The sequence below is a fragment of the Pseudophryne corroboree genome, chromosome 1 (genome assembly GCF_028390025.1).
Source record: "Pseudophryne corroboree isolate aPseCor3 chromosome 1, aPseCor3.hap2, whole genome shotgun sequence".
Taxonomy (NCBI): Eukaryota; Metazoa; Chordata; class Amphibia; order Anura; family Myobatrachidae; genus Pseudophryne; species Pseudophryne corroboree.
Window position 1 is genome coordinate 515,774,403 of NC_086444.1, and position 22,923 is coordinate 515,797,325.

Below are 22,923 nucleotides of genomic sequence, written 5' to 3' on the forward strand. Positions count from 1 at the left end.
GACTCAAACAGTGCCTAACGCAGGCACCAGCACTAGGTATGCCAGACTATGGGAAACCCTTTGAACTATACGGAACAGAAAGTGCTGGTTGCGCGGCAGGCGTACTAACCCAAAAACACGGTGATGCCAGCAGGCCAGTTGCATACTACAGCGCTCAGCTAGATACGGTAGCGCGATCCCTCCCCACATGCTTGCGAAGCGTTGCTGCGATAGCATTGCTAGTGACAAAAAGCGAAGATGTCGTGCTAGGCCACAACCTCACAATCCATACGCCACATGCGGTATCAGCCTTATTGAATTCTGCCCAAACCAGACACGTCTCATCAGCGAGGTTTACAAGATGGGAATTAGCACTAATGGCCCCCGTAAACATCACCATAAGGAGATGCAGTGCATTAAATCCTGCAACATATCTCCCAGGTGTGCCTGGTCAGGCACAAAGGGTGGAAGGTGAGAGTGCTGGGGAAGGAGGATTTAATACAAAGGAAGATACACATGATTGTATGGAATATTTGACCCAAAATTTTACCGCAAGGCCTGACATCAGTGACAACCCACTGGAAGATGCAGAACTCACGTTCTACACGGACGGTAGTTGTCACAGACAGTCAGACTCGGGAGACTTGTGTACTGGATACGCAGTCGTAGATGACCAAGACACCATAGAAGCGGAACCGCTAGGCCCACCTCACTCAGCCCAGGTTGCTGAACTGGTCGCCCTAACCAGAGCATGTGAATTGGCTAAGGGTAAGTCAGCCAATATCTACACCGATTCTAGATACGCATTCGGGGTAGTCCATGATTTCGGAGCCCTATGGCGCCTCAGAAATTTCATGACGGCAGCTGGTACACCGGTAGCGCATGCAGCTCACATAAAAAGGCTTCTAACAGCGATACAGGAACCCGACAGAGTGGCTGTTATCAAATGTAAAGCACACACATATAGCCAAGACCCGGTATCACTTGGTAACAGCCGAGCAGACGAAGCTGCTAAGTTAGCAGCTGCTACCCCCATACAGACAGACACCACACAACTGATGGTATTCAATACCATCAACACACAGAAGTTGTGTAAAATGCAAAATTTGTGTTCCACACAGGAAAAGGCAGTCTGGAAGGCAAAGGGATGTGGCCAAGAGTCCTCAGGACTCTGGACGGATGGACATGGTAAACCAGTGGCCCCCAGAGCATATCTTCCATGTCTGGCTGAAGCAGCTCACGGGCTGACTCATCTAGGCAAGGAAGGAATGTGCAAATTGGTAAGAGCCTATTGGTGCGCCCCAGGATTCTCCTCTCATGCGAGTAAAAGAGCAATGTCATGCCTTACCTGTCTGAGAAAGAATATTGGAAAGGCAATACCTACAGAACCATCCCATATCCCACCTGCCGGCGGCCCTTTCCAGGTAATACAAATTGACTTCATTCAATTACCCCCTTGTCGGAATTTGAAATATGTACTTGTTTGTATAGATGTTTTCTCGAATTGGGTCGAGGCATTTCCTGCAGCTACAAATACCGCTATGTTTACAGCTAGGAAAATTGTGCAGGAATTTGTATGTAGATATGGTATCCCTAGAATAATCGAAAGTGATAGGGGTACCCATTTTACAGGTGATGTCTTTCAAGGAATGTGTAAGTTGATGGGAATTGATAGCAAGCTGCACACTCCGTACCGTCCACAGGCGAGTGCGAAGGTCGAAAGAGTGAACAGCACTATTAAAAATAAATTGAGTAAAGTGATGGCAGAGACAGGATTGACATGGCCAGAAGCTTTACCCATTGTATTGTACAGTATCAGAACCACTCCCAGGTCCCCTCTTAATCTGTCCCCCTTTGAAATCTTATTTGGTCGACAACCGCATGTCATGATTAACCCTCAGGATGATTTGAAATGTAACAATGAAGTAACTGTAAAGTACTTGATTAACATGAGTAAACAGTTAAGGAATCAACATGATAATCTAAAGTTGGTGATTCCTGATCTACCTGATAGTAATTGTCATGACATTGAACCTGGGGATTATGTAATGATACGAAATTTTCTACGCTCAGGTTGCCTTATTGACAGATGGGAAGGACCATACCAGGTCTTATTGACTAGCACTACAGCATTGAAGGTTGCTGAGAGAGAGACTTGGGTCCATTCATCCCACTGCAAGAAGGTTGCTGATCCAGAGAAGTCCCGTGATAAGGAACAGACGGTAGAGGTTGTATCACTGGAGTGTCTGTTCCAGGAGGACTGAGGCGGCACCTGAGCCTTGAAGACCGAGAGCTGTTGTCGACTCCCCACTCCCTTTTATTGTTTTTTTTCCACTTCCCATCCCCTCTCCCTCAAATGTATTTTTCCTCCTTCTCATTCTTCTTCGTCTCCTCCTCAAAGATGGACTTGCCCCAAGAGACTGTGATCCGGATTTTCCTGTTGACCATGATGTTGACCAGAGCAGTCTGTTCCGGCGAGAGTACCATGGAGGTCGATAGAGGTTCTGGAATGAGTTCTGATGATAAAGATGGAGGCGTAGTTTTCCAAGATCAACCTAACCAACTAGCAAAGGCGAGTATCAGAAAACGATCCGATAGCATTGACCATAGAAGAAATTGTGACGGATTGTTAGCTGAAGAAAATTGTATCTGTAGGCTCTGTAACAATGTCATTGAAGATGGGTGCATTAAGAAATGCCAATCCAGTTTTAATATCCATATGGACCGGCATCCATTGAGTGATTATCACTCCTTAGTGGGTAATGTATTAAACAAAACAGATTGTTGGGTATGCTCCCAAGTACCTCAGGGTCATAGCAAATCAGGGCTAGTACCATTTCCTTTAACGATAGGGGAGGTACTTGAGTTAAATGGTGGGAGACCGGTGGACCGGAGGTTTAATATCTCCAGCCCTCCTAGTTTGAAGCTCCACCAATACCACGTGGATAGGTCCCTATTATGTTTTAACATCTCCAATCCCAGAAAGCCGGGAAATTGGGAAGTATCATGGAGTAACCACACCATGACCTTTTCACATAGAGCAGATAGAATGCCTACAGATACAGAGCTTGTACGCCACATAGCCAGTAGAGGAAAATCTTTCCGGTATAGATACACCTTAGGAAATAGGATTACTAGAGTTGGAGAAGTATCACCAGGATACTGTGCACATATCGTACAACCTGATACGTGCATTAAGCAGATGGAAGAATTAGGGCTAGGAGATTTCACCTGGAAGGTGTGTAATATGGTAATGTCTTTCTCCGTCCCATATGTTCTCCCCGATGATGCATATTTCATATGCGGGAGAAAGGCGTACAAGTGGCTTGCCCCAAACTCTGAAGGATTGTGTTATATTGGAAGAGTATTGCCTGAAGTAATGACTGTAACCCATGATAAAATGAAAGACATACACCGTGGTGCCCAAGCTCCTTATACTCACACTCATTACGAGCACCTCGTTAAAAGACAACTGTCAGAAAGGTTAGAGCATCCGGCCTCTGATCTGATCCATGAATCCACCGGGATTCAGGTTCTGGTGGCGTTAGATTTCACTCGCACCGCTCGAGGAGTGATGAATTATAGATACATTTCCGCACTCGCCAATTTGTTAGATAATATCACTGAAATGTATGATGACACGTTTAGATACACTGGAAGAGAACTTCAAGCTTATAAAACAGAACTGGTACAGCATAGAATGGTTCTTAATTACCTCACAGCAGTGACAGGCGGATATTGTGTTACATTGGCAACACAGTACGGCGTGAAGTGTTGCACGTATATCACAAATAGCACCGAGGATCCGGTAGAGGTCATAGACCAAAAGATGGACGATATTCTCCAATTAAAGTGGAATTTCGCCGAAAACACAATCTCACTCTTGCTGCTGTAGGTAATGAGCTGACTGGTTGGGTGTCATGGTTGAACCCGCGAAATTGGTTCTCGGGTTTAGGAGACTGGGCTCAAGGAGTCATAATGGATGTTGGGAAGTTTCTACTATGTATCTTAGGTGTCGTTATATCGATTGGATTGATATTTAGATGCAGGCAGGCTTTAATGAGGTGCAAACAAAGTACCAGAGTGATGAGTTTGAGGAGTGAGGAAACTGTAATTAACCTGGATTTGATTTACGACCCAACGATAGAAACAATGATGTGATGAAAATGCGATTTCTACGGTCCGTTTCTTTCACCTGTTTTTCTGGTTTTTCTCCAAGATAACAAGACCCCCTTGGACGAGGAAGTTGATGAGACGCTATACAGACAACGGATAGACCAAAGAAGAAGTTTTGACCACTTGAGATATGGACACTTGATGAACTTTGCCATGGATCCCCAGTTTCCCTAGAATTCTTAAAATTACGCTAGCCCAACATTTTTTGTAAATCTAATGGCATTGACAAAGCTTATTGCTCACGCTTAATGAGCAAAACAGCGCAAAGAAGACGACTTTCAACTGATACCGAACAAAACTTCAACCGACAGATGTACATTAACCTGACATAGAATACCACCGCATTTACCGTAATTATGTCTTTTCTTCATTTCTACAACCCTCAGGTAATGACACACATAGTATAGGGAATACAGGCACAGATATCAGCAATCACATATTCCCCCATTCATGTATCATCAACTAAAATGTGCTCCCCATTTTGTTCAAAATCCGAAAAGAGCTCGGTAAAGTTTGACAGCCCATCCACAGACCTGTACCACGGGATAAGAAGGAATTCAAATGTATACTTCGCAATACCTCGAAGCTTGATTTACAACACGTACGGCACAATGATACATGACCCCCCCAAACACGGATTCATACACACATGCTTCTGCTATCTCACTAGGTCATACCCTCTTCACACCTACTCCTCTCTCCTCCCTTACCCAACCATGGAAATGAATTAACCCCTAACATATATTTTTCTCCTTTTGAAATGTTTTCAGGAAGTGGCAGTTATTATTGACTGCCAAAGGGTGGACTGTCAAAGTCAGAAAAATATCTCTATGCACACTACCATATTTGCACCTCACACAGGTCCGTGCTGCGCATGCGTACGCTCTCCCGTACGTGCGCATACTCACAGTCGCGGGCACCCGCAGGCGCATGGTATGCGTATTTACGGTAGAGTTTATGTGGTTGTAGCATGCGACTCAATCGTAACATATTTTCAGTAATAATGTATTTTGTAGATCATGGTCCCTTTGATAGATTCTGAAAGTTTGGTTAATATAGAATGTTTATGAACAGAGGAATCCCTCTTTGTTTGATACGAAGGGTCAGACAGGAGTAATACAGTGGTGTTTAGTATCCATCGGAAGAATATTTAATTAGAAATATTCCGGTGTTGGTTTGAAGCAGATCAATCGCTCGTGCGAATAGTTATGGACATAAGAAGTTTATGAACATTTACTTTATTTGCACTTTATTACCCATGCGGCGGGAAACCCAGTTTCCCTCCCACCTGAGCAGTTGGAAATAGTCACAGCCCACCTGTATGAATCAACCTATGACCTTTTGTTATAATGCGAAGCCGAATTCCTGTGTCCAATGAACAATGAGATTGTAGGGACCATTGAATTGTATTGTGTGTGGGGCATAAATAGCAGGCCGACCATATCTAACTTCACTCTCTTCAACGGTTCTCATTGCTGATAATCGGGAGCTGGATATCGAGGCGCATGCGATCGTTCCCCTTGTGCGTAAGTTCTCTCCGTAATCATATTGTCTTACTGTGAGCCATTTCTCTCTCTCCCTCTCTTCTCTTTCTCTCGTATTTTTCCTTGATTAGACTTGAATTGTATTGTATTTCCCGTGTAGTTATCTGGTTAGTTGGTTTATGTTATATTGTAGTGTATGCTTTGTACTGTGATTCCTTTTGCAAGTATAATAGTCATAATACACATAATAGGTTTCGGACCCTAAGCCCAGGTATCTGTGTATTCTTTATAGTGTTAAGTACTCCCTGAGCATCGGTGACACTCAAGCAGCTTTGTAGTTAATCAGGTTACACAAGGTTGCACTTACACTTTGTCTCTACATTAAGGTTTGCTGTGTATTTCATTGCTAAAGGTATAGATATAAAGGTTTAACGTTGTGAGCGTCTGCATCGCTGGTGATCTCCTCGTGGTCCCGAGCGCTGCTACGCTATAGCGAATCATTACGATAAGTCAACAGCCAATAGTCTGCCTGCCTGCGATCACTTGGCCGTGAGTGAACGTGACGCCTGAGCGTCTCGATCACGGCTAAGCGATCGATACGCAACTTGCGTACCCTTACGGTACTTCTTACGTAGATAGCGTACATTGTTCTTAGACCTCATAAAGGGTTATATACACGATAAATATTTAGCTTTATCAGTCATCCGCACTCTCCCGCCCGTTTGGGAGCTTTGGTATAATCCCCATGGTCCTTACGGAGTCCCAGCATACACTTAGGACGTTAGAGAAAATAAGAATTTACTCACCGGTAATTCTATTTCTCGTAGTCCGTAGTGGATGCTGGGTGCCCATCCCAAGTGCGGATTGTCTGCAATACTTGTATATAGTTATTGCCTAACTAAAGGGTTATTGTTGAGCCATCTGTTGAGAGGCTCAGTTGTTATCATACTGTTAACTGGGTATTGTATCACGAGTTATACGGTGTGATTGGTGTGGCTGGTATGAGTCTTACCCGGGATTCAAAATCCTTCCTTATTGTGTCAGCTCTTCCGGGCACAGTATCCTAACTGAGGTCTGGAGGAGGGTCATAGTGGGAGGAGCCAGTGCACACCAGTAGTTTAAAGCTTTCTTTTAGTTGTGCCCAGTCTCCTGCGGAGCCGCTTTCCCCCATGGTCCTTACGGAGTCCCAGCATCCACTACGGACTACGAGAAATAGAATTACCGGTGAGTAAATTCTTATTATTGGAGTTGATTGGCTGGTGCCTTTATCATCTTGCACATATCACTGGTTTATCACTTCCTTATGCCTTCTCCAGGTTAATACATCTGCCCCATTGTACCTCAATTCTTAAGAGGAATTCCTGTAATCCATTTTACTTGCATCTAGTGCAAAAAAACGAATAGAGTAAGTTTTATGTTCACTACAATATTTGCAGTTATTTCAATATTTCACTCTACATCACATTTGTGGTTTTACCATTTGAATGATTAATATGTTTTATTGCTACGTATAGTAAATTAACTTGCTATACATAATTATTTTTACTTACAAAGGTAAGCTAGCAGCTGGTGAGAGAAGATCCTCATTGGGCCCCACAAGAAGATTTTCTGATAGAGGAAACTCAGTGGATGAAGGCCCAACATCACCATTTAAGCCAACCACAATCACACACAACATTTTCTTCAAGCAGGTGAATGACCTACCCTTCTTTGTATTTTCATTGACAAAATACTTACTGTAATTCATCATATGATTGTAAAGAAAAACCCTATGAAGCAGCTTATTTCATACTAACGGCGGGATGTAATGGGGTGCGCGTTTGTACAAATGTGCGAGTTTAGCGCTAAACTCGCACATTTTTCAAACTCGACCAATGTAATAAGGTACGATAACATGCAAACTTGAATGTTTCCTGCAGTCCCAAAATTCATAATGCCAAAACCTGCATCCAAACTCGGGCAATGTAATAGGGTGTGAGTTTACAACTTGCACCTAAAACATTACCAAAATCTCTCCAATAATTAGACTAGCTTCTTGCTGGCGAGTTTGATGGAAGCATGCACAGATCAATGAGGTCCATGCATGCTTCTGCCTGTAAAAGTGCTGACACAGTAAAAAATAAAAAAAGACACTCAGTCCCCCCTTCAAAGCATAACCAGCCCCGAGCTATTTCAGCCAGTCCTGGTTGCTAATATACAGGGGGAAAAATTGACCAGGGGGTCCCCCATATTTTAACACCCAGCAAGGGGCCCTCGGACCAGTCCTGGTTCCAAAAACACGGGAGGGACGGGGGGGAGACTTAGGGGTCCCCCGTATTTTTGAAACCAGCAGCGAGTTCCACTAGCCGGGAAGATAATGCTGCAGCCGGGGGATACGTTTATATTGGTCCCTGCGGCAGCAGCATCACCCCCCCCAACTAGTCAGCCCTGGCTGGGGTTCCGGGTTGACTGATGACCCCCCCCCCCCCCCAACCAGGTAGCCAAAGGCTAAGGCTAAAGACCGAGGCTGTCCACAGCACTTGTTGGTGGGTGCCCGGCTGATAGCCAGTGTGTAAAATGAAGAATAAATATTGTCTTTTCTGCTGCGGGGTACACTGGGCTCCACAAGGATAGACATTGGGGGGTGTAGAGTAGGATCTTGATCCGAGGCACCAACAGGGTCAAAGCTTTGACTGTTCCCAGAATGCACAGCACCGCCTCCTCTATAACCCCGCCTCCCTGCACAGGAGCTCAGTTTTGTAATTGGTGCTGCAGTAAGCAGGCACATAACAGAGGGGCTGCTCCAGGCAGCCCTAAGAAGAGCTTTTTTTGAAGAAAAAAGTGAAGACTTCAAGGGCAGCGGCGGTGGTAAATGTCAGAAGATATTCACTGCTGCAGCTCCAGCTCTCCCCAGCGGCGCTGTACACTCCCGAGCCCTGGTTGCCGGGTAACTACAGCAGGAGGCTCCGGTTTTCTTCACGTCAGGCACACATGACGGGGGCTCTCCGGGATCGCGTGGCCGCGCTTCGGGAGGTGGTAAGTGGGTCCTGCTTGCGGGACCCGGTTTTTATCGCGATCCGGCGCGGTCAGTGGGAGGCGGGCCGCGTGGGCTGGCGGTGGAAACTGTGGCAGGACAGGCGATCCCACTAGATCCCCAGGGAATGGGTGCAGGTCAGGTGTTCTCTCTAAACCATTTTCAGTAGCCCACAGTACCCGGTGGTTTTGCCAGCAGGGGGATAAAGCTTAGACCTGAAGCCCCTCCCCCAGCCCCAGGGCGCCATTTTCAGCAAATGTTCCCACCCTGGAGCTGCATATCTGTCTCTCCCTCACTCCCTGTCAGTGTCTGGGCGCCATTATCTCTCAGCTTCACTGTTCCTGGGACTGCTTGGGCAAATCCTCCTGTGTAAAGCCGCGTGGTTGTCATTGCTGTGACTTTATATGATACTTAAGTATTCTACCTGCCTTTTTAGACAGTGCTAGTTAAGAAAGAGTGCATTTAGTCAGGGTTTTCTAGTACAATTACCCTGTGATATACATTCAGTTCTTACTGTGTAGTGTTATATCTATTGACTGTATAGCTATATATATATATATATATATATATATATATATATATAAGCTAGTCCAGTGCATTATTATTGTTAGTAATAACCTCTGCATTGTACAAACTGTGACTATCTGTGTGTGCATTAGATAGCTGAGTGGTGTCCATTTTGTGTCTTTCACTCAACTTGCTATCCCTTTATTCTATAACCTGAGGGGGCTTGGTGCGTCAGGTTTTATATTGATATAGGATATTCACAAAGATATACTTTAATACGTATTTTTCTCTGTGATTTTAGTCACCATATCTCTCCTTTTATCTCTGCTAGTGCTGACTACACTGCGCAGGGGTTTGGGCAAGAGGTATTGTGCTGCTGCCAATTGTACTGTGTTACCTGATACTGCAAGTTATATCATGTCTGCTTCTGAGGGTAACGGTTCTGGGGCTGAACACACTGCCGGTGTTACTGAAGCCACAGATCCCTATGAGGAGAATATAGCAGCTGTGGGCTCTGGTTCTGGGGACTGTGGCAACGGAGGTACATAATGACCCACCGTGGGCCGCTTTTTCCACGCTTCTACATACGCTAGTTAATAAACTAACACCCCCTATGGGACCCCCTACGCCGGTACAACCGTATGTGGTCCCTGCAGCTAACCTGCCGTGGACGGACGATTTATCTGCCCATTTGAAGAAGTTGAACCAGTCCCTGACTACTAAAAAGTCTGACCATCGCTCGCCTAAGTCCAAAGGGTCCTCTAAGCGAGCGCTTGTCTCCTCACAATCCACAGCTGTCACTGACACCTCGTCTGATGAAGACGGCACTTACACTGACCCCACAGGTTCTGACTCAGATACGGCTGATGGGGAGGGTAGTTCAAATGTGGATGTTCCTGATCTTTTGGAGGCTATTAACTTAATTCTACAGATGACGGATGATCCCGAGCCATTCGTCACTCCTAAGAAACCAGATAGGTTCAAGCGTCAAAAGGTGGTTAAACAAGTTTTACCTCACTCTGACCACCTAGTGTATATACGTCAGGAACCCTGGGAAAACCCGGGTACGAAGTCTGTGCCTCAAAAGAAGATGCTGGCTCTCTATCCCCTCGCACCAGAGCTGTCTAAGAATTGGGAAACGCCTCCTTCAGTAGACTCACATGTGGCTAGGATGGTGGTTTCCTCAGCTCTACCTGTCACTACCATCACGTCTCTAAAAGAGCCTACGGATAAATGTGTGGAGGGTTGTCTGAAAGCGATTTACACCCTCACGGGTGCTGCACAAAGGCCCACTATTGCAGCAACATGGGCTGCAGACGCTATTGAAGCATGGGCCTTGGAGTTAGAAGCTGAAATCTCTTCTGACCATGCTAGACAATGCTTGTCATATATTGTCACAGCTTCTCGCTATATTAAAGAGGCGGCTTCTAATGCCGGTATCATAGCAGCCAAGGCCTCTACTACGTCAGTCCTGGCTCGCCGGATATTGTGGCTGAGATCCTGGTCTGTGGATCTGGACTCTAGAAAAACCCTGGAGGTACTCCCTTTCAAGGGAGATATTCTGTTTGGGGAGGACTTAAATAAGATAGTGGCTGACTTGGCTACTGCTAAAACTGCCTGTCTGCCAAGTACCACTCCTTCTGTGTCGAAGGCTAAAGGTACTTCCTTTCGCCCCTTTCGTCCTTCAGGTAAAGCAAAAGGTAAGGCGTACAACAAGCAGGCCCGCACTTCCAAACCTGGTAAGCCAAAGCCCAAAAGAGCCTGGGCGGCCCGTCAGCCAGCTTCCAAGGCCGATAAGCCTGGCGCATGACGGGGCGGGCCTCCCCCTGGGGGTTCCCAGGGTGGGGGGCCGGCTTCTAGGGTATACCCAGGAATGGTTGAAGACCACTTCAGATGCCTGGGTACGGGAAGTCGTCACTCAAGGTTACGCCATAGCCTTCAAAAACCGACCCCCTCATCGATTTTGCCAGACAGACGTCCCATTGGACCAGACAAGGACTCTACATTCGGTGGTACAGACCCTCCTGGATACAGGAGTCGTAGTACAGGTGCCTCTTGCGCAGAGGGGCCGGGGGTACTATTCTCCGCTGTTTCTAGTCCCGAAACCGAATGGGTCCTCCCGGCCCATTCTCAACCTCAAGGCATTGAATAAGTTTGTGAAGATTTCCAAGTTCTGTATGGAAACCCTTCGCTCTGTAGTTCTGGCCTTGGAACCTGGGGACTACATGGTCTCCCTGGACATACAGGATGCTTACCTGCATATTACTATAGCAGCGTCCAATCAGCAGTATCTGAGGTTTGCTATTGGCAACCTCCATTACCAGTTTCGGGCGTTACCTTTTGGTTTAACAACGGCTCCGCGAGTCTTCACCAAAGTCATGGCGGTGATGACGGTGGTACTCCGCCGTCAAAGGGTCAGGATACTGCCGTATCTGAACGACTTGTTAATCCTGGCAATTTCCCCAGAACTTCTCCTACGTCATCTAGATATGACGGTCCGGTTTCTACAAGCCCACGGGTGGCTTGTCAACTGGAAGAAATCCTCCCTGCTCAGAGCATGGTGCATCTGGGAGCGCTATTGGACACTCTCACAACAAGAGGTTGTTCTTGTGTCAGGAGAAAGTCCTGAAGCTTCAGGACAGGGGCCCTCATTCCGAGTTGATCGGTCGCAAGGCGAATTTAGCAGAGTTACACACGCTAAGCCGCCGCCTACTGGGAGTGAATCTTAGCTTCTTAAAATTGCGACCGATGTATTCGCAATATTGCGATTACTAACTACTTAGCAGTTTCAGAGTAGCTCCAGACTTACTCTGCCTGTGCGATCATTTCAGTGCTTGTCGTTCCTGGTTGACGTCACAAACACACCCAGCGTTCGCCCAGGCACTCCCACCGTTTCCCCGGCCACTCCTGCGTTTTTTCCGGAAACGGTAGCGTTTTCAGCCACACGCCCCTGAAACGCCGTGTTTCCGCCCAGTAACACCCATTTCCTGTCAATCACATTACGATCGCCGGAGCGAAGAAAAAGCCGTGAGTAAAATTACTTTCTTCATAGTAAAGTTACTTGGCGCAGTCGCAGTGCGAACATTGCGCATGCGTACTAAGCGGATTTTCACTGCGATGCGATGAAAAATACCGAGCGAACAACTCGGAATGAGGGCCCGGATTCGTTGCTTCCTTTCTCGTCCGCAAGTGTAGATACATTCGGCGATGCAGGTGCTGGGCCTCATGGCATTCGACATGGTGGAGTATGCTCAATTCCATTCTCGCCCCCTCCAGAGGCTGATTCTAGCCAAGTGGGACGGCCTGCCTCACCCGATCAGGTCTCAAATGATCTCATTGACTCCGCAGGTCCGTCTGTCGCTGCTCTGGTGGCTCCAGGACCAACAATTGTGCAGGGGCCGTCCCTTCTGGATATCCAACTGGGTCCTGTTGATGACAGATGCCAGTCTAAGAGGTTGGGACGCGGTGCTGGAGCAACACTCCCTTCAGGGTCGGTGGACCAAGGAGGAGTCCCTCCTCTTAATCAACATTCTGGAATTGCGGGCGGTCTTAAATGCATTGAACCTAGCCCAGCATTTAATTCAGAAGCAACCTGTTCAAGTGCAGTTGGACAACGCCACCACAGTGGCTTACATAAACATCAAGGCGGCACTGGAAGCCGTCTGGCAATGAAGGAAGTCTCACGGATTCTACATTGGGCGGAATGCCATCTATCGGCTATATCAGCAATCTTCATTCCGAGAATCCTGAATTGGGAAGTGGACTTTCCCAGTCGTCAGGACATACATGCCGGCGAGTGGGGCCTCCATCCAGAAGTGTTTCAACTCCTAGTGGAAAAGTGGGGTCTTCCAGACGTAGATCTGATGGCGTCTCGACACAATCACAAGGTTCCGGTCTTCGGAGCAAGGACACGGGATCCTCAAGCAGCATTCATGGATGCGCTGGCGGTGCCGTGGAGGTTTCGGCTGCCGTACGTGTTTCCATCGGTGTCACTCCTGCCCAGGGTAATTCGGAAGTTCAAGCAAGAAAAAGGAATTCTGCTTCTCATAGCTCCAGCGTGGCCCAGACGGCACTGGTTCTCAGACCTGCAAGGCCTATCGTCAGAGCGTCCAATTCTACTTCCACAACGCCCAGACCTCCTCGTTCAGGGACCCTGTGTCTACCAGGACCTAGCCCGGCTGTCTTTGACGGTGTGGCTCTTGAAGCTTCCGTCTTAAGGGCTAAAGGGTTTTCAGAGGCAGTCATTCAAACTATGTTGCGGGCCCGGAAACCGGCTTCTGCTCGGATTTACTATAGGGTCTGGCATTCTTACTTTGGTGCGCATCTAACGATTATGACGCTTCCAAATTTAGTATAGCCAAGTTGTTGGCTTTTCTTCAGCAGGGCCTGGACTTAGGCCTGCGTCTGGCCTCCTTCAAGGTTCATATTTCTGCCTTGTCGGTGTGGTTTCAGAGAAAAATTGCGACCTTACCTGATGTGCATACCTTTACTCAGGGTGTGTTGCGTATCCAACCTCCGTATGTCCCGCCTTTGGCTCCTTGGGACTTGTCGGTGGTTTTGGAGGCGTTACAAGAGTCTCCGTTTGAACCTCTTGGTTCAGCTGATCTTAAGTGGATTTTCCTTAAGGTGGTGTTTCTGCTGGCTATTGCTTCAGCTAGATTTGGGAGCCTTGTCCTGTAGTTCCCCATATCTGATATTTCACCGTGACCGGGCGGTTCTGAGGACTCGTCCCGGATATTTACCTAAGGTGGTCTCCTCGTTGCACCTTAACCAGAAGATTGTAGTTCCGGCACTTGTTTCTCCTGATCTGTCTCCCAAAGAGCGGTCTTTGGATGTGGTACGGGCTCTCCGTATCTATGTGAAGAGAACTGCTTCCATTAGGAAATCTGATTCTCTCTTTGTACTGTTTGGATTTCACAAACGGGGCTGGCCTGCTCACAAGCAGACTTTGGCCAGATGGATTAGAATGGTGATTGCACATGCTTATGTGAGGGCTGGTCGGTCGGCTCCTGCTCACATTACGGCCCATTCTACTCGGTCTGTTGGACCTTCTTGGGCGGCCCGCCGTGGTGCGACCCTTGAACAATTGTGCAAGGCGGCTACGTGGTCCTCCGTGAACACGTTCATAAGGATATATGCCTTCGATACCGCCGCTTCCCAGGATGCTTCCTTTGGACGTCGGGTTCTTGTGCCCGCTACAGTGCGTCCCCTCCCATAAGGAACTGCTTTAGGACATCCCCAATGTCTATACTTGTGGAGTCCAGTGTACCCCGCAGCAGAAAACGAGATTTATGGTAAGAACTTACCTTTGTTAAATCTCTTTCTGCGAGGTACACTGGGCTCCACAAGGCGCCCACCCTGACACACTTAGCTTCTTTGGGTTGGTATGGCATTAGCCGCTGACACTTCTCCTATCGTGAGAGTGTGGTGTATGTGGCTACTAACCGTTGTCGTCTCTTTTCCTGCTACTGCATTGGGCTGGTTAACTAAAAACTGAGCTCCTGTGCAGGGAGGCGGGGTAATAGAGGAGGCGGCGCTGTGCATTCTGGGAACAGTCAAAGCTTTGAGCCTGTTGGTGCCTCGGATCAAGATCCTACTCTGCACCCCAATGTCTATCCTTGTGGAGCCCAGTGTACAGTCCCTCGCAGAAAGAGATTTAACAAATGTAAGTTCTTACCATAAATCTCGTTTTAACTGTGGAACGACAGGTCTTAGCAAGCCTCCCCTGCATGCTGGTACTTGGAGAACCACAAGTACCACCATGTGGGGCATTAAAGGGCCCGCTGGTACTTGTAGTTCCACCTGTAAAATAAATATTACAATGAAGACAAGGCACGCACACTGTAAAAGTATAACTTTAATAAAGCATACTTGCACACTCACATTTATTTATACTTACCTACATCCCACGTAGCGATTCACGTCCCCATGTCCAGTAGAAATCCATAGGTTACCTAAAGAAAAAAAAATCACCTAATATCCGATGTAGATCGGTCCTCTTGGGTCCATGTAGGCATCCAGGGGTTAAAAAATAAACCGCTAAAAAATGATCCATTGGTGGTAAGGGGGTCCATGTGTACACATAGGGGGTCATTCCGAGTTGTTCGCTCTGTATTTTTTTCTCGCAACGGAGCGATTAGTCGCTAATGCGCATGCGCAATGCCCGCAGTGCGACTGCGCCAAGTAAATTTGCTATGCAGTTAGGAATTTTACTCGCGGCATTACGAGGTTTTTTCTTCGTTCTGGTGATCGTAATGTGATTGACAGGAAGTGGGTGTTTCTGGGCGGAAACAGGCCGTTTTATGGGTGTGTGCGAAAAAACGCTACCGTTTCTGGGAAAAACGCGGGAGTGGCTGGAGAAACGGAGGAGTGTCTGGGCGAACGCTGGGTGTGTTTGTGACGTCAAACCAGGAACGACAAACACTGAACTGATCGCAGATGCCGAGTAAGTGTGGAGCTACTCAGAAACTGCTAAGAAGTGTCTATTCGCTATTTTGCTAATCTTTCGTTCGCAATTTTGATAAGCTAAGATTCACTCCCAGTAGGCGGCGGTTTAGCGTGTGCAAAGCTGCTAAAAGCAGCTTGCGAGCGAACAACTCGGAATCACCCCCATAGATTCTATTTTCCCAAATACCGGGCTGTCTCATGACTTCTGTCACTTGGAGAACTGCCAGCCAATCAGGGAGCACCACGTCATAGCGCTCTCCTGATTGGCTGTGCACTCCTGGCCTGTCACTGAAGCGGAGCCCATAAGCTATAATGGGAGGAAAATCCCCATTGAAGTCTATGGTGGGAACCTGCAGTCTACCGCAGACTACAAGGTTAAATGAGGTCAGTTCATTACTAGCCGCCTTAAAGATCTGATTAGGGCTCCTATAGTAATATATATATATATATATATATATATATATATATGTATGTATATGTATGTATATATATATATATATATATATAGTATAAATTATATATGTGAAGCATAAAAGGTTACAAATGCAAATCATTGTCACAGAACCTATTCCCTTATAATTAAAGGCTCATACGATGCTCAAAAGTGATTTATATAAAGCTGGGTACATACTAGGCAATATTTTAAATGATATCGCTTATTTTGACCCTTCTGAGTGATATCGTTTGTAATATCGTCCAGTGTGTACACACATTGGGGGTTATTCAGGTTTGTTAGCAAATGAAAAAAGTAAGCAATTGAGCAAAACCATGTTGCACTGCAAGTGGGGCAGATGTAATATGTGCAGAGAGAGTTAAGGCCTATACACACTAGCCGATTTTGAGCTCAAAGTAGGTCACTTTTGGCGTTTTGAGCTCAAACTCTGCCAGTGTGTATGGCCGGGCGATGAGTGGTGAGTGCTGATGCACGCTCCTGCTTCATCGCTGGCCGCTGCCATCCGTCGGGCTGTTTGTACAACCGAGTGAAGCACTTTCCACAGTCTCCTAATGTGGAAAGTGCTTCACCCCCCGTGAACATAGCTGGGCACAGCGAAAATCGCTCAGTGTGTATGCACTGAGCTATTTTCCTGCCAGCGATGTTCACATCATCGCTGGGCAAAAACACCCAGTGGGTATGCACCTTAAGATTTGGGTGGGGTGTGTTGGAACTGAAATCTAAATTGCAGTGTAGAAATTAAGCAGCCAGTATTTACCCTGCACAGAAACAATATAACCCAATACAAACCTGAATAGCCCCAATATCGTTAACGATGTGCGTTCCCGTGGGTTGTTAACAAGGTTGTCTGTACATGGAGGTTAATTTTGGCTATGTTCGGGGCGGCGGCCAGGTGATGTCACTGAACGATATCGTTTGCAATATCGTCCAGTGTGTATATACTATATTATTTGCTTGGGATTTAAAGGGGAAACACGGACGATATCGCTCAAGGAGCATATTGACTAGTGTGTATTTGGCTTAAGTGCTTAAGCCCCATACACACTACACAATCCTCGCCAACACCGATATTGCATACGCACTTGCCGATGCCGGCGGGAAAGGGAGCGACGGCTGGGGAGCGACACCCATGCTGCATCTGCAGCATGGCTGTCGTTAACGAGGACCTCCCTCATCTGTACATGTTTAGACGAGGGAGGGGGTCATTAACGATGTGCGGGAGCGCGCATTGTTAGCGACATTGAGTGTACACACTGGACGAGAAAGTAAAAGATCTCGCTCATATTGGCCCTTGTGAGTGAAATCTTTTACTTTCTCATCTAGTGGCTTTAGAGATATAAAAGTGCATTATAGATATAACTGTCAGTTTGTTAACATGTAACGTCTACTCCTTTTTCTTGTTTCAGGAAGGAGATAAATTGAGTGATGAAGACTTATTCAAGCACTTAGCAGACTATAAGAGGTCCTTGCAAAGACGGACAAAATGTATACCAGGTGAGGGCAGCAGTGCTCTGCAGCTGTATGCTACAGTAAGAGTTGTGCTCTCTAGATATTCTTCTTCTTCTTCTTCTTCTTCTTCTTCTTATTATTAGGTCTTATCTTAAAAATTCTGGGCATGTTCCATAGCTACTATATGTGCAAATAAGGAGTAAGTTATTGACTGGAGTACTGATTAAGATGGGTACCACTGAGGTACTGTAAAATAGGTGGAGAAATTAGACTGTTTTGTTGATTTTTAGGTAGCTTTTTTTTATAAATTACCTGTGCTAAATAGCATTGAGGTGTCTGCTGTTTCCACAACTGCTATAACATGGTTCATTATAATAATGCCCTACAGTGTAATGCGTAAGAGAACATTAATAATCATGGATCAGCTGAATATATTGGCAATTTAGGTAGTGGCTAGAATTGAAAAAAAATACATTAATATGCAGTCAAACTTAATTCATTATTTGTTTTAATTTAATTAATATTTATTTTAATAACTGAAAAATCACATGGGCTTTGTGATAAACCGCATGCAGTTTGCAGCTTTAAGAATCACCATCGGTTGCATTAGATGCAAATTTTTGGAAGCTGTAGGTTTAAAATAATGTGGTTTGTGTTTGGGAACTGCTTCTGATTGGTGGGAGTTTTACAATCACATAAGGGGAAAACAGGACATACTGTATATATTATTACTTATTAGGTATCTAAATAGACTAGGTCGAAATACATTAGGTCAACAGGTACAAAAGGCTGACATGTGTAAGGTCGACAGTGGTTAAGGTCGACTGGTACACCTTTCCTTTTATAAACAAATATAATAACATAACTATATACATATGGGCCAGACGTACTAAGCCTTGAAAAGTGATAACTTTCCTGGTGATAAAGTAACAACCAACCAGCTGGTAATGTGAAGCAATTGTCAGAGAGGGTCAGCAGAGTTGGAAGGGTAAAAGTAGAAAATGAGGCGGATAGATTGAGAAGGAGAGGTAGGAGATCAGTAGGCGAGTGAGGAGTAGATTACAGTAATCAATGCAAGAGATGATAATGGTGTGGATGATGGTTTTAGTGGCTCCTAGGGTGAGAATAGGCCTGATCATTGAATTATTTTGGAAATGGAAATTATAGAATTTAGAGGAGGAGGATGAAACTTAAGGCATTGCACTTTGGGAACATAAGAAATGCGGATATGGTCAATGTAGAAGTAGAGGGGAACCTTGAGGGAGCAAAAAGGATAAATTCTGTTTTCGAGAGATTTAATTTTAGGAAATCATAAGGAATCCAAGAGGAGATAACCAACAGGCAGCAGGTGACAAGGTAGAGTACAGGGGGTGAGAGTTCAGGGGAGAGACAAAAGGGGGAGAGGGTGAAAAGAAAGGGACAATTCCGATGGGGAGGCTGGTATGGATAGAGTGTTTGGAGAGGTACAGTAGGAAGGGGTCTTCAGTGACTAAGGTTAGTGGGATTTCAGCAGGATGGAGATGTCTAAAACTGGATTGCAGATAGTTTAGAAGTGAGTGGGTGGAGAGGAAGAAGATGAGACAGCACACTTAAGGAATTTGTAGGCGTAGGGGAGAAGAAAAATGGGCCAGTAGTTAAAGAGGTAGGAAGGGTCAAGTGAGGTTTTCTTGAGAATGGGGAGGCCAGGACATCTTTTAAGGAGGAAGGACAGGTATGGACAAAAGAGATAGCATAAACAGGTGGACATTGTGGGAGCATATGTCAAGAGGGAGGGATCAGAGGAGGTGAGAATGGGATATGATCTAGGGGGCTGGTGATGGCATTGTACATAACTCAGGGACATACAGTATAAGATAGATAAAATAAGTGCTGACATGAAGACAAAGGCTATGGATTGCCCTGCTCATGGGAGCTTACAAGCTAATGGATTCTATTCCAATAAATTAATTATATCACAGAAGAATAAAGGGACAAAAGGTGTCACGGACCGGCGGGCGGATTGCGGGAGTGCCGGTACTTACCCGTCCGGGCGGGGCTGCTGGTGGCAGGCGCAGGCTAAAGGCATGGCTAGGGGGACAAGGAGCAGAGGCAGCTGTGTCCCTTGGTGCAGCTTCCAACTGCAGAGCTGCGGGATGGGCGCCACCATCTTGGATGAGTCAGCTGACCGGCATGACCCAGTGACCAGAAGGGTCAGCAGGACCAATGAGATTCCACCTACAGGTATAAGTCAGAGGTTTTCTGGGTAAGAGATTTGCCAGTGCAACGTCTCTCACACAGTAATGTGTGTGTTTGTTCCTCTGTGCTCCGCAGTATCGCTTATATAGCATTCAGCTACTTCTAATCTACCCGTGCCGCAGGATTCTCAGCCAGCATCATTATTCTGCTCTGCTGAACTGCTGTACCCTTGCTTCCCCAGTGAGCCTCAGTGTCGTTCTTGCCTCACAGTACCCTGCTCCCGGAAACTCCCAGGTGTTCGTTCATGGGAAACCGTGCTCCATTGGTCCGCCTTCTCATGTCGGTCTGACGTGCCTCATCGCCGCAGTGCTCCTATAGAGCTTGGCTAATTCTTCCAAAAACCACGGACACCGAACCCCAAGCCGCAGTTCAGGATTCGCAAAATCCAATAGTGCTGACAGTTTGCACTGGCCCTATGGATCGGATCCAGAGAGTGGTCAGGTTTCTGGTATGGACCTTCTGCAGGGCATTGCTACCCATCTCGAGGGTCTGGAGGAGTCTCTGCATCAGCTGGCCCAATTTCTACAAGGAATGTCTTCCCGTCAAGATTCCATGCAGGTCGACATTGCAAACATTTCTACAGTGCTCTTATAGAGACTTATGAAAAGGACTTTTTCTTACGGCCCGCTTGGCTAATTCTTCCAAAAACCACTGACACCGAACCCCAAGCTGCAGTTCCGGATTCGCAAAATCCAATAGCGCTGACAAAAGGGAAATACTCCATCCCTGTAGCCTGTACAAAATATTGCACAATAAGCAATATTTTCTATGAAATTCATATATGTATGTATAACAGCAAGGTCTCATTTATGCGCATGTTTTACCCTATTCATCTCAATTGCTTCACTGATCCCTGGGACACCTGCATTTTCCTGTAGTTTTGCTATGTGGAGGAAAAAACTTAAACTGTTTAATTTTAGTAGGTTGTTAAATAATTATCTGTACGTTTCATTTTTTTTTATACTAAAATAAGAATTTACTCACCGGTAATTCTATTTCTCGTAGTTCGTAGTGGATGCTGGGAACTCCGTAAGGACCATGGGGAATAGCGGGCTCCGAAGAAAACTGGGCACTCTAAGAAAGAATTAGGACTACCTGGTGTGCACTGGCTCCTCCCTCTATGCCCCTCCTCCAGACCTCAGTTAGGGAAACTGTGCCCGGAAGAGCTGACACAATAAGGAAGGGATTTGGAATCCCGGGTAAGACTCATACCAGCCACACCAATCACACCGTACAACTCGTGATACTATATTCAGTTAACAGTATGAACAACAACTGAGCCTCACGAACAGATGGCTCATAACAATAACCCTTTAGTTAGGCAATAACTATATACAAGTATTGCAGACAATCCGCACTTGGGATGGGCGCCCAGCATCCACTACGGACTACGAGAAATAGAATTACCGGTGAGTAAATTCTTATTTTCTCTGACGTCCTAGTGGATGCTGCGGGAGAGTGCGGATGACTCTGCAGCACCGAATGAGCAAACTCAAGGTCCTCCTCAGCCAGGGTATCAAACTTGTAGAATTTTGCAAATGTGTTTGAACCCGACCAAGTAGCAGCTCGGCAAAGTTGTAAAGCCGAGACTCCTCGGGCAGCCGCCCAAGAAGAGCCCACTTTCCTCGTGGAATGGGCTTTTACAGATTTAGGATGCGGCAGTCCAGCCGCAGAATGTGCAAGTTGAATCGTGCTACAGATCCAGCGAGCAATAGTCTGCTTAGAAGCAGGAGCACCCAGCTTGTTGGGTGCATACAGGATAAATAGCGAGTCAGTTTTCCTGACTCCAGCCGTCCTGGAAACATATATTTTCAGGGCCCTGACTACGTCCAGTAACTTGGAATCCTCCAAGTCCCGAGTAGCCGCAGGCACCACAATAGGTTGGTTCACATGAAAAGCTGAAACCACCTTAGGAAGGAATTGGGAACGAGTCCTCAATTCCGCCCTATCCATATGAAAAATCAGATAAGGGCTTTTACAAGACAAAGCCGCCAATTCTGATACACGCCTGGCCGACGCCAAGGCCAACAACATGACCACTTTCCACGGGAGGTATTTTAGCTCCACGGTTTTAAGTGGCTCAAACCAATGCGACTTTAGGAAATCCAACACCACGTTGAGATCCCACGGTGCCACTGGAGGCACAAAAGGGGGTTGAATATGCAGCACTCCTTTAACAAAGGTCTGAACTTCAGGCAGTGAAGCCAGTTCTTTGTGGAAGAAAATCGACAGAGCCGAGATCTGGACCTTAATGGAACCCAATTTTAGGCATGAGAGGCAGAGGAGGGAACACATAAACCGACTGGTACACCCACGGTGTCACTAGAGCGTCCACAGCTATCGCCTGAGGGTCCCTTGACCTGGCGCAATATCTTTTTAGCTTTTTGTTGAGGCGGGACGCCATCATGTCCACCTGTGGCCTTTCCCAACGGTGTACAATCATTTGGAAGACTTCTGGATGAAGTCCCCACTCTCCCGGGTGGAGGTCGTGCCTGCTGAGGAAGTCTGCTTCCCAGTTGTCCACTACCGGAATGAACACTGCTGACAGTGCTAACACATGATTTTCCGCCCATCGGAGAATCCTTGTGGCTTCTGCCATCTCCATCCTGCTTCTTGTGCCGCCCTGACGGTTTACATGGGCGACCGCCGTGATGTTGTCTAACTGGATCAGCACCGGCTGGTGTTGAAGCAGGGGTCTTACCTGACTTAAGGCATTGTAAATGGCCCTTAGTTCCAGAATATTTATGTGTAGGGAAGTCTCCTGACTCGCATGGAACCTTCCGAATGGAATTGCTTCGTAAGAAGCTACCATCTTTCCCAGGACTCGCGTGCAGTGGTGCACCGACACCTGTTTTGGTTTTAGGAGGTCTCTGACTAGAGATGACAATTCCTTGGCCTTCTCCCCCGGGGAGAAACACCTTTTTCTGTTCTGTGTCCAGAACCATCCCCAGGAACAGTAGACGCGTTGTAGGAACCAGCTGTGACTTTGGAATATTCAGGATCCAGCCGTGCTGTTGTAGCACTTCCCGAGCTAGTGCTACTCCGATCAACAACTGTTCCCTGGACCTCGCCTTTATAAGGAGATCGTCCAAGTACGGGATAATTATAACTCCCTTTTTTCGAAGGAGTATCATCATTTCGGCCATTACCTTAGTAAATACCCTCGGTGCCGTGGACAG

General features: G+C 46.5%; 1 protein-coding gene across 2 annotated transcripts in view; it reads left to right on the top strand.

The window, feature by feature from the left end:
- DOCK8 (dedicator of cytokinesis 8) overlaps positions 1–22,923 on the top strand; it is a 458,638-nt gene that overhangs the window by 159,102 nt on the left and 276,613 nt on the right. For both annotated transcript variants that reach the window (XM_063913931.1, XM_063913933.1), the window contains exons 12-13: positions 7,194–7,330; positions 17,467–17,554. In XM_063913931.1, the coding sequence (XP_063770001.1) occupies positions 7,194–7,330; positions 17,467–17,554 (225 nt within the window). The remainder of the gene's footprint in view (positions 1–7,193; positions 7,331–17,466; positions 17,555–22,923) is intronic.